This window comes from Staurois parvus, unplaced genomic scaffold (assembly GCF_062004578.1).
Source record: "Staurois parvus isolate SC_StPar_1 unplaced genomic scaffold, SC_StPar_1.0 ptg000118l, whole genome shotgun sequence".
Taxonomy (NCBI): domain Eukaryota; kingdom Metazoa; phylum Chordata; class Amphibia; order Anura; family Ranidae; genus Staurois; species Staurois parvus.
This window is the reverse complement of record NW_028317914.1, coordinates 6,641,471-6,653,848: the sequence shown is the minus strand read 5'-3', so window position 1 is coordinate 6,653,848 and position 12,378 is coordinate 6,641,471. Positions and strand designations below refer to the sequence as shown.

The window sequence follows — 12,378 nt, the reverse complement described above, 5'->3', positions numbered from 1 at the left end:
GGGCACGCCCACACCATATGGAAAAATGTACCTGGTTCCGAGTTGCATTTAGGGCAAAGAGGGGCCCTAGATGCATATATTCTCAACAGGTGAACGGGTGAGTGATAGACAGTATTTAAAAACGTAAAGCGGAACTTCACCCAAAAGGGGAAGTTCCGCTTTAAGGACTGCTTCCCCGATCCCCATTAAGGATTGGCACCTTTGTGGGGGGGTGGAGCGGGTACTCGCTCCCACTTCCGGTCCGATCGCCTAGGCAATCGGAAACAGGAGGTGTCCTCTATCCCTCCCTCCCTGTAGTCTTTTGGGAAACGTGACAGGTCCCAGAAGACTACAGGACCATTCACTAGGCGCATCGCTTCTCGCGCATGTGCAGAGGGTACCCGGCTGTGGAGCCGCAAGCAGTCACAGCCAGGTGCCCACACTGAAGATGCCGGCCTCCTGGAATACAGGACGGCCGGTGAAACGGACTGCGGGGGACACACCACGGGACCGAGGGACAGGTAAGTGGCTGTTTTTTAAAAGTCAGCAGCTACAGTTTTTGTAGCTGCTGACTTTTATTTTTTGAACTCCGCTTTAAATTGAGTTAATCTATGCTGCGCCAAGATCATGAATGGCAAATATTGCTGTATTACCCTCTTCCCAAGCCCAAATATTTTTTAGTAGAAGCATTTGGAGTCAGGATTCTCTGAATCAGGAGAGGGAGGTTGCACAGCACTATATCATAATACCAAAGGATTCATTCTTGTCCAGAAGCACACATGAGAAGCTTTATGATTCTAGCTGCAAGGAATTGTCTAAAATCCAGGCGAAAGGTGTGGACTTTCTGACTTTAGCCCAGATGGATCTCGTTACCTGTGCACAAATTAATTCAACCACTTGTCTCTTTAAATGTTGCAGGCTGCCTGCTGAGCCTCAAACCCTGCAGCGGAGACAAATCCAGTTTTGTCTGGTTATGGCAGGAAGCTCATGAAAATTTGGGCAAAGTGACATCTATGAAACATTCAGCTGGTGGTTGATCTCTGGGTGTGTAGGAAATTCAGAACAGGATGCAAGTTTAATCATAGTAGGGGTTATGATGTGAAATAATCATGGATGCAACATGAAAGGACATGTGTGAATGATGCACATTGCCCTATATTTAAACTGGGTGACGTCAGGAAACTACATTAAGTGGCATCTGGGGAATATAGGAATTATCCGGTTACCTGGAATTGTGCAGTATACTCAGAAACCTTTCATCTGCAAATTGTATGTCCTATTAAACATACAAGTTGTTTAGCACATGACATGTTGACAGGCACAGTGGTGAGCTTTCCATCAACAGATAATCTTAAATCAAAAGACAGGATTTTTTTGAACATCATGTATAGACACATATGCTGCTCTCACATTTAAATTCCGTTCAAATTGGCAGTTAATAGGCATACACAGTACTGTAAAATGTACATATACAAGATGTGACAATTTCATTTCCGGAATGGACTGTTAAAAAAAAAAAAAAAAAGTCTGCTTACCTATACACTAGCAGCTCTTTAAAGTCGCTCCCTTGTGAAACTGCACACTTTGCTAGACAACTGTTCCACTGCCAGAAACATTCCTGGAATTCATGTTCTGGAACGCTGCTCCGTATCTTTGTAGTGGCTCCCTAGATGTCGGAATGTGATCAAATCTATCCTTTTGAGACATTTTTTAATTTTGGAAACAGCCAAAAGTAGCAGGGGAATAAATTAGGGGAATACAGTAGGTGGTCACGTTTCTGAATATATTTCTGGGCCAAGAACTTCAACACTTATTTCATCATGTGCAGGAGCATTATCATGGTGGAGAATCCACTTGTTAGGCCAGAGATCCGGTCTTTTCCTCCGAACAGATTCCCATAACCTTTTCAAAATTTACAAGTGACAATGTTGGTTGACCATTGTACCATGTTCTTTGAACTCGCAGTGAACTATCCCCTTGTGGGCAAAAAAACCCACACCAGCATGGTTTTGATTTGGGAACGAGACGTGTGCTTTCTTCAGCAGAGGTGAATTCTTTGTTTTCCACTGTATGCTCTGGCTATTTGTTTCTGGATCATACTAGCAACACCATGTTTCATGGCCGGTAATAATCTTATCAAACATTTCAAAAATCCAATTTTTTGAAGAATGCAGAAGACAACCTTCTTTCTGATCTTCTGTCAAGATTCGAGGCATCATCTTTGCAGAAATCTATATCATTCTCAAATCCTCAGTTAGAATATGCTGCACTGTATCCCTGTTCATGTTCAATTCTTCTGCCATCATTCACACGCTCAATTTTTGATCTGAGCATATGAGGCTTTGCACTCTGTCCTCATTTGCATCCATCCTTTGCATTTTTGGTTGCCTATTTCTTGGGTCATCGTGGACATCTTTCCGCCCTTCCTTAAACCAGCTGTGCCACTCAAAAACACTTGATTTCTTCATGGAATGTTCACCGTAAGCCTGTTATAGCAGAGCTAAAGTTTCACTCTCACTTTTGCCAATTTTCCTGAAAAATTTGATTATAATCCCCTGCTCGAGATTCCTGTCACTCGTTTTCAGCAACAGCGTGACTCACACATGTGTTATTTCTTATGCTACTCTAAAGACGAAGTCAACTGATCTATGACCCCAGTGGGTGCACATTAGAACATGCTCGAGTGTGAACGACTGTGTTACTCACCATCATAGTGCTACGCCATAGGCATTCCAGGAATTAAATTGTCACACCTCATATGTGAAAAAATCAAAGTGAACTTTTGCTTTGCCCAGATTCACTTTAATGGGGACCTCAGCATCCAGTTGTATGTACCTGCCCTTCACTCCCCTGTTGCTCAGTAGTTTTGGGTATAAGGAACATATGACTGACTCCCCTTCCTCCCAAGTGACCACACTGGTACTTGGTTATTAACTGCACAGGCAATCAGCACTGTCCTCAGCCCTACAAAAACTTCAGGTCACAATTTGGAGCATACACTAGGCTACCTCTCATCCTACCCAACAGTTGAACAAAGCGTCAAGGGGTTGAAGGCATTGTAATTGCTTTTTCTGGTCTCTGAAGATAAACGCCTTTTTAGCTTATTGCATTCTCTTTCACCACTTGTGCTCCCACCCCCATCCCAGGAACACTTACCTGAGTCCTCTCTTGATGTAGTGCTGTGCCTGATGGCAAATCTTCTCTCCCCTCTTCCTAGTCTCACAGGAGACTTGTGCAGCATTGGCTCCTGCTGCTGTCAATCAAATCCTGTGAGGAGGGAGCAGCAGTGGGACCAAGCTAAGTGCATCTATGGATGCACACAGCCTGGCTCGGGAGTGCGCCTGCATGTGTGCCTCCATAGTACATGGCTTGCTCTGAGGGCATGCACTGGAGAGGAGGAGCAGAGCACAACTGTGGGGAACTACAGAAGAAGAGGTAAGGGTCAGGCTTTTACAACGCCGTTGCATACAGCACTTCAAGATAACATATTTATTATTTTAATCAAAGGTGTATTGGTGCACCAGCAACAAAGGGTCTTTTCATCAAACATGGTGCATTGAGGTCATCAGAGCTGACATTCTTTCCCCCATGTAGCTTATGTCATGTAGTATAAAACTGTAAGCCATCGTTTTACAACATTGTGGTTACAACCAACTGCACAGCATGTGAAAAGGAGCCTACAGCTCTGCCTGCTGGCTGGATATAAAACGATGTAATTGTTTGCAATATAGTCCAAACTACAAGCTCTATATAGAAGAACAGGAAAGCTCAACTCGGCTGTTACATTTATCATTATAAACCTGGTGATTGCTGCCCTGAACTGCAACATAGGAGCTGGGGAAACATCAGGTGCACATTGACCAGTACAACAAATACGCCAGGCAGTGTAATGACTCCTATCATTGGGTTATGTTTCCCTGCATCTGGAAAAGCAAAATCCCCTTTACTTTAAAATGAGCAATACACATAGCACTTCAGAGACTGTATTTGACCTGCTTTGTGTTATGCTACATGTCTTTGAACACAGCAAGTTCTTGTGAGTTGCATTTGAAATACAGGCAAAGCAGGTCAAATAGAATTGAAGGAGTTCAAATGGAAAATGCAGTATTCACCCATCAACATGAAACCCTAATATTAAATCTAAACCAATTTTTTTTTCTATTTTTAATAGAGTAGGGGACGATTAAAACCACCATCTTTCTTTTTGTCATCTGCATCTAATTACAGAGATTTTCCTTCACTTTCTGTGCTGTACTCAGCAGTAAGTGAGAAGATACCTTTTCAATGTGAGGGACATCCGCTCTTACAGTTTTGACAGGAACAGGTGTCCCCATTGGAAGATATCCCTTCCATTCCTTGCTGGTGGAAACGTGACATTTTGAATTTATCCTCGTTTTCATTCCCATTGACATTACTGATGAGGACAGCTGAGACCTTTTCACACTGGGTGGACTGCGTTGAGATCAGCAGGGGTTTCACTCACAGAGCCCCTGCTGATCAGAGCAGAGCGGGCAGATGACAGGTCTGTGTCTGCAGAGCCCACTCTGCTCTATGGGCAGCCAGGTGACAACGGACTCTGCTGTCCATTCACACCCGACTACTTCCGATCAGATTTTCCTACATGGAAGAGAACAGATCCCCTTCCGTTTGTTTTTAGCAGACCTGATTGGAGGTAGGCTGGTGTAAACGGACACAAGTCTGTTTACACATGCTGGTCCATAGAGTTGAAGGGACTGTCCAATTACGGTAAGTCTTCCTGAAAAACTGACAGGCGATCGGAATGGTCGTGTGTGAGGGAATCCTAAAGAGACTAAATCTCAGTAATGGGCAATCAGGAATAAAAACCCTGGCAGGAGTTCTAACCCCTCACCACTCTCTGGATCTAAAAATAAATGTTTTGTGCCTTTTAGTTATATTTAGGTCAGATCAGTATATTTATGTAGTGGGTCTTTGCTACATATGAGGTCTTTGTGTACAATAAATAGGAGAGTGGATTAAGGCTGTGGCCATACACGGTTATATTTCTCCATCCAGGCTGTTTAGCATGAATCTGTACTGTCAAAAATTGTAATCAGACAGCAACAGCACCCACAGCTGTCTGAATATCAGAACATTGACTGCATCTGAAAGGATGCAGTCAGTGTTCGTCCGACAATTTTCCACCTGACTCCTTTGATTTTGAGCTGGGTGGTACCGACAGGGTCACTCCTTGATTTTTGGACAGTTCAGCGGAAAACAGATGAAATTTAAAGTGTTACTAAACCCACAATAGTAAAATCAGTCTTTATATGCAGTAAAGCATGCTTGTTATATTCACGGTGGAACCTAAGGGGTTAGTCTTCCACGTGTAAAAATGCTGTTTGATCCTCCCCTTCCACAGTCCCCAATCCATCTACTGATAGCACAGAGCCCTAGGAGTCACTCTGCACATACTCCGTTTGGTGTGTATTGCTAGAGAGGTGTTTTTTTTTGTTTTTTTTGGGGGGTGCATGTGATGAGCACAGGATCAATCCGCACTGTCCAGACAGAGGGTCATGGGTCAAGCAGCCTCATAGGACAGTCAGAGGAGAATGAAAACTCCTACAAGATTAACCAGTGTTCAGCTGGACATGAATAGAAGTCACAAGACTGCTATACATTTCTGATGAGAATAGGTATTAAGCAGTTTATATTTACTAAAATAATTGCGTTTCTGTGTATTGTGCAGTGTGCAAGACTGGATGTAGTGAATGCAGGGTAATGGGTTTAGTAACACTTTAAGCTTTATATTGCCAGCTTAAATTAAAACTTTTTTTTTTTTTTTTTAAATACTAAGATTTATTTTTATCTGTCCAGCTCACAATTGGTCATTACAATAAATTTGAAGCAGACAAACAAACATACAGATAGGGTGGATGGTGAAGTGTAAGGTTTATGAATTGTTAATGCAGTAGATTTGGAGGGCTTTCTGATTCCTTTTGGCCCACTGCACCATAAACCTTAGCAGATGGCTCATTGTTTTCCTGTCTGTTTCACAGTGTCTTGTTGACATCCACAAGTGATCAGCAGTCGGGTATTTTTGTCTTCTATCTGAATGGGCTCTTAGCGCAGATGTGTTAGGTGAGTTGAGGAGGAAATAGGTCAATGTGCTTAATGACTGTGCACAGCTTGTGTCTAGCTCAGAATGGAAACATGTGCATCCTATGCCAGACCAAACATGTTCAAGGGGATTAGCTGATATTAGTAAGTCAGACCCAACGTCAGGAAATCCTAGTGATTTCCTCCTGCAACCTTTTAGAAGACGCACATTGAGCCTTCTAAATGTGTTGACCTAATGTCTTTACTAATCACTGAAAGAAGAGCTGGCTAAACAGAGTGTGATCTAATTTGTTTTTAAAATGATAAATTCCAGAACCCCACTGCTAGATCAATAACTACACTGTTCCAGTGTCATCCAATTTTTTACTTTCCGTATTTGTTTAAACACCTGCCCAGAAAACTGATTCATCGCTTGCCATTTATCTGAACATCTGTATTCCTGGCACTCTTTCTGATGATGGCAGTGCTCCAGCTACAATCCTACAGTATTGGAACACATACTTGTATTGTCTCTTGTTTTTAGAAGGGATTAGCCTCTCGTGTAAGATATCTATGTCTTAATAATACAGTTTGTGTACTGCACAGGTGTGGCTGGTAGCATCAGTAGAAAAATAGAATTCTATTATTGGATGGGAATGCTTTGATTTACTAGTGACAGTGACTCTGTGTGTCCTATGTAGATATTATTAATTCAGTGAGTTTTTGTGGTTGCAGGCCCTGGGCCCCGCACCGAGGTGGTGTTCATTCTTGGATAACCTGACTGAAGAGTTAGAAGAAAACCCAGAGACAACCGTGTATGACGATTACAAGTTTGTCACTAAAAAGGATCTGGATGACCTTGGTGAGTAACATCAAGGCAACATAAAGCCCATGTCCAAGCTAAAAAAAATTGTCCTTTGCAGTGGGGCTGTGCTAATTTATGCCTAGGTGAAAATAAAGGACATTTACTTACCCATTCCTCCCTGCACCTAGATTGATCCCTGCAGCACCCATGCTCCTCCTGTATAGGGCTCTCCTGGCATCTCTAGCATATAGGTTGCACCCCAATGAAAAGTCAGCCCAGTGCTCTAGAAACCCAAATTCTTCCCTCTCACACCAGGTCTTTAGCCATGCATTGAGATCTCTAATCTACCCCTGTCCTTCCTGAGTTGTGCATGGCACAGGTAATATTTCAAAGAATATCACCTTGGAGGTCCTTCCCTTCAACTTGCAGCCTAGTTCTTTTAATTGATTCTTAAGGAGCCTCCAACTTCCATGTCATTGGTTCCAACATGGACCAAGACAACTGGGTCATGCATGCTTTAAGTAGTTAAACAATGCCCCTGCCTCCACACGATCCCTGACAGCCCCTTTATGCAGCGCTGCTGGCTGTCTTCACCTCCTCCCAATGGCTGTAGCTGGTGCAGGAGATCGGTGTCAGGATGGAGAGCATGGAGCCCCCTTTCTTTTCTGAATGAACACAGTCAATGGTCTGTACAGATCACACCTGTGTCCACTCATCACTGAAGCATAGTAAACTGTGTTAATAGGGTTAATAGATTACAGCTTTTTCAGATACCAAGCTAGATGACATAGCAGAGAGACAGGTCCTAGTAGTTCACGGACTGGAGATTTTATGCTAGTTTTTCACTTTTTTTTTTTAAGATTTTTTTTTGCCTATGTAAACAAGGTACATTGAACAATATACTTATCACATAACTCATATCTCAGATCAGAATCCATATACAATAGACAGTATCACACAATCTGTAGTGTAAAATACAGTTGGACAGTTCCTGGTAGGAAAAAAAATAAACAAGCAAAGGGAAGAGTGACATGTCCAAATCAAGTACCACAGAGTGAGTTATTGCCCATCTCAGTCCTCAAACCTTGCACATCTCCCTTGCTCTGTTACACAAACATCATAAATGTATTGCTTTAGGTGTTCTCAGCCATTGTTACATCTGAATAAACCCATCTGGACCACGTTTTTATAATTTTTTGGGAGGGCACCACCTGGTTTTTCCCCTTTTATTGAGGAATTATTATGATTCACACTTACCTCCTCCTTCCCCACAGTCTTTCTCTTTGTTTTCTTTCAGCAGCACTTCACAGACCCTTTTCAGCTCACATTCCAGTGCCAAATGACAACCAGCTTGTATTTTGTACATTATCTCCAGCATCCAATCTGGAAGGCATTTGTTTCCCTTTAGGAGCAAATTGGATCATGCTTTGCTGGGTTTTTTTTGCCTTCCTCTGTATCGACTGTGGGTATAGGATTATAATTTTGTTTTTTTCAGTGGTTGAACTGGATGGACTTTTGTCTTTTTTCAGCCAGACTAACTATATAACTATCAAAGACAAAAATAAAATAAAATTGCCTCAAGGCCCAGCATAACAAAAGGAATAGAACAAGAAATACACTGGAAAACTTCTATTACGGAAAGCTATGTAGGCCTCACTAGTTTGATTTACTCCCAATACATTTTGGAAAATGAAATGGAGCTATGGTTGCTATAGGTTACAACTGTACTTATTTCTATACATTGTTTATCAGTCCTGCTTGTTTTTTGGCACACTATGTAAGTGGTAGTATGTTGTAATCAATCAGACTTGTGAATCTTGATGTGTTTCATTTTATTGTTCACTGACCAGGTCTCACGCATCTGATTGGGTCTCCCATGCTCCGAGCATATATGCATGGCTACTTTATTGATATACGGTTGTATCACAAGGTAACACGGTGGTTTTTTGTTTTGTTTTTTAATTAGGGTATATTTCTAATCTATAGGGAGAGCTGAGTTTGGTGAGCAGGATTCCATTTGTTAGATTTGTATTTGTATTCTCAGGTGAAAGCAATGGTGAATCCGTTTGCCTATGAAGACTACAGAAGGGAGAAAATCAGGCAGAAGATAGAGGAAACCCGGGCACAGCGTGTTCAGATCAAGGTGAGTAAAGCACATACAGCTGGCTACCGTACACTGTGCTGAGCCACTAGCATTTGGTTTTCTTTGGGGTACTGCAGTTGAGAAATTCCACTAATACTTTTAAATCCTAGGGACCCATCCACTCCCCAAAACCTGTTGTAGAAGTTCTAAGTCAAGTAACCTTGAATCTATGATCTTTCAAACTGCTTAATTTATAAAGGCATTGCTATGGGTAAAATAAAAATTGATATTATATGATGAAATCTGTCATTAGAATAAACTCAGTGTTTTTTGTTTCAGTTTCATAAAAGCACAACTCAGGCACAAACTTTCATTTTAATATATTCCTCACTATCCACAAAGGATGTAAATCCACTTTATGTGCACCAAATGCCTTTGCAAGCACAAATATTACCTTGTAAAAGTAGCAGTGACATAATCGCTTAGCTGTACATTGCCTGTGCAGAGAGCATAGTTGTGTGAGGGGCCCAGCAACCTCACCCTCTACAGGCTGCCTGCAGAAAACTACAGGAGGGGACAGAGACAAGACCACTCATCCTGCACAAGAAAGGAGAGCTGCAGTGACCGGTCTTGACTACAGCAACACTGCTCTTCGATTTCAGTGTAAAACAGAATTGTTGCCCAGTTAGAGGAAATGTAGAATTAATTAATCTATTTAAAATGTGATAAAAAGTATGTTTCAGAAGGGACTCTGTATTTTCTGCACACATATTTAACCACTTCAACCTCTTAGGATGTACCTGTATGTCCTCAGATTGAAGTGGCTGTACTGGGTTCATGGCTGCAGCTACAGATGAAACTCATAGTCAGAATGTGGAGAAGAGAGGAAGTCCTCACCTTTCCTTTCCATTATACCTTCACATTCACAGCTTGCAAGAGGTCTTTCTCTGGATCTAATTACAAAAACTCTGTATTGTAAATCTGTTGGATACAGCATGAGATTCTTTGCCGTTATCCAGAATTTGTATGCTTCAACTTGGTAGCTTTAGGCCAATACTGAAAAAATCAGCTTAGGGTGGTCTTGGCTTTCAAAAATGTGTGAACATATAGGTGATACTTTTGTTATACTCTGGTTGGATACTGTTATCTGAGCAATTTGTGAGATGAGTTTTGACTACCAAAAAAAAAGAAAAGATTTGATAAATCTTCCTGGAGTTTGACATAAGTACTTCTTTCTTTTCTAGAAACTACCAAAGGTTAACAAGGAGCTGGCTCTTAAATTATTAGAAGAAGATGAGGAGGAGCGGCCATTGCAGAAGAAGAAACAGAAGGTAAGGGTTACCATGAATAGGTCAGCAGTATTAAAGGCTAACTCCACCTTTTGCAACATGTTCTGTTACACCTGTATTTAGGATGTAACATGTTACGATATCTCCCCCAACACACACACCTGATGTTATTTTTGGAATTGGCGGAGTGTCACACAGCTGCACCATTTATTCACAAAGATCCAGCTCAGTAACTGAAAGCTTGAAACTTGGTACAGACAGTAGGCTGAAGGAGTCTGCAGGAGCCTGTGTGTTGCACCCATGATCCACTGATCACAAGTACAATGCTTTGCAGGCTCCTGTGAAAAAAATGCACATTTATACCCTGTTGCCTGGAAAATAAGACCTAGTACTATTTTTGGGAATTGCTGAAGTATAAGATCTACCCTGAAAATAAGAACTAGTTGTGATCAGCTGTTCCACCACCTCCAGCACTGGCCCTGTGTACACCAATATCTACTATCTCTTATAAACACAGAAGTGAGGATTTTGTGTCTGCAAGTGACAGTCCCTCTTGTAAGTGACAGCTCCATCTGCTCCCACAGAACCCCCCTACCTCTGTACTTACTGTGGGACAGGGAAGGAACAGATATCGGAGGGTGCAGTGTGTTTAGGGGTGGGGGTGGGGCATCTCATCCTGCAGCCTAATGCATGGAAGCCACTGCCCCAGGGGTGATCACTGGCCAGTGAGGAAGAGGCGGAGTGGTGAGTGCGCTTGGTGCACTGTGTGGGAAGATAGGACCCTAAACGGGAATTACTATAGATAGGGGCTGACAGCTGTGTTTTGCAAAGGTAGCTAACCATATGAGGCCAGTGAAGGGGGGATGTGCAAAGGTGAGCTGCAGTCAGGTGTTGCAGAGGTAAATTGACAGGTGAGTTGCAGACAGGGTGCATAGGTGAGCTTTGGCTGGGGGGTGCAGAGGTCCGCTGTGTTGCAACCCATCTCAGGTTGCAACACAGCGGTCTGCACCCCCTATCTGCAACTCACCCCTGCACCCTGTCTGTGGCTCATCTCTTCACCCTGTCTGAAACTCACCTGTCAATTCACCTCTGCAACACCTGACTGCAGCTCACAACTGTCATCAGCCTCCCCTTTCTATAGTAACCCTCATCCACAACTGCCCCTGCAGCTCATCTCTGCACCCCCTGTCCACACCTGGACATTAAAAAAATAAGACCTACCCCGAAAATAAGACCTAGTGTGTTTTTTTTTTTAGCCAAAAAAAATTATAAGACAGTGTCTTATTTTCGGGGAAACACGGGTGTGTATGTGTGTGTGTGTGTGTATATATATATATAGATATAGATATATATATATCTATATATCTATATATATATATATATAGATATATAAATATAGAGATAGATAGATAGATAGATAGATAGATAGATAGATATGTGATTCTATATTTTCTCAACCCTTGCTGTAAATGAGAAATAGTTGTAGGCTACTACACTATTGGCTGCAGATTCACAGCTGGACTGGTATCCATTTTCAGGCAGCTGTATTTATTGGGCATTTTAGTGACTCTTGACCTAGACAACCCCCTCCCCCACCTCTGCCTGTGGTGCAGTCTGTGTACAAAGCAGCGTTCAAGAATAGCTGAATCTTTCTTCCTTTGCATGCCAACTCATGTACAGACTGTCTCCTATAAGAAAATGAAAGGGATGTAACTTGAAAAATCCCACAGTTATGGAGCAATCCTACATGGTGTGGTTATCTGCTACTCCCTCTTTAATAATAATTTGAGAATTCTTCTGCAACTGTATTTGGTGCCATTTGCATGTGACCAACAGTGTTGGTCACAGGTTCTAAAAGATCCACACATCAGCAAGCAATAAGGAAAGGAGTAACAGTGGACCACACACATACTACTCCATGGTGGACATAAGTCCTTCAGTTGGTCCTATCAGCTGCATGCAGTTCCCAGTTCTGTTATTATCTTGAGTCTGTTGGCATTTGTTTGCTGTGTTGCCCACACCCCTCACTTGGACTGCTTTTGAACATCCCAAAGGTTAAGATTCCTGTGTCCCTCAACTGATGAAAAGCAAACAGGATTTTGTACTCATGTAAATACCTTTTCTGGGAGTCCACTGTTGGATACAGGTCTTGCCCCATGTGTTTT

General features: G+C 42.2%; 1 protein-coding gene across 1 annotated transcript in view; it reads left to right on the top strand.

The window, feature by feature from the left end:
* Nucleotides 1-12,378, top strand: part of NOL10 (nucleolar protein 10) — a 110,701-nt gene that overhangs the window by 45,121 nt on the left and 53,202 nt on the right. Inside the window, 4 exon segments of the mRNA XM_089672043.1 lie at nucleotides 6,772-6,898; nucleotides 8,692-8,771; nucleotides 8,886-8,984; nucleotides 10,169-10,255. Coding sequence (XP_089528169.1) covers nucleotides 6,772-6,898; nucleotides 8,692-8,771; nucleotides 8,886-8,984; nucleotides 10,169-10,255 — 393 coding nt within the window.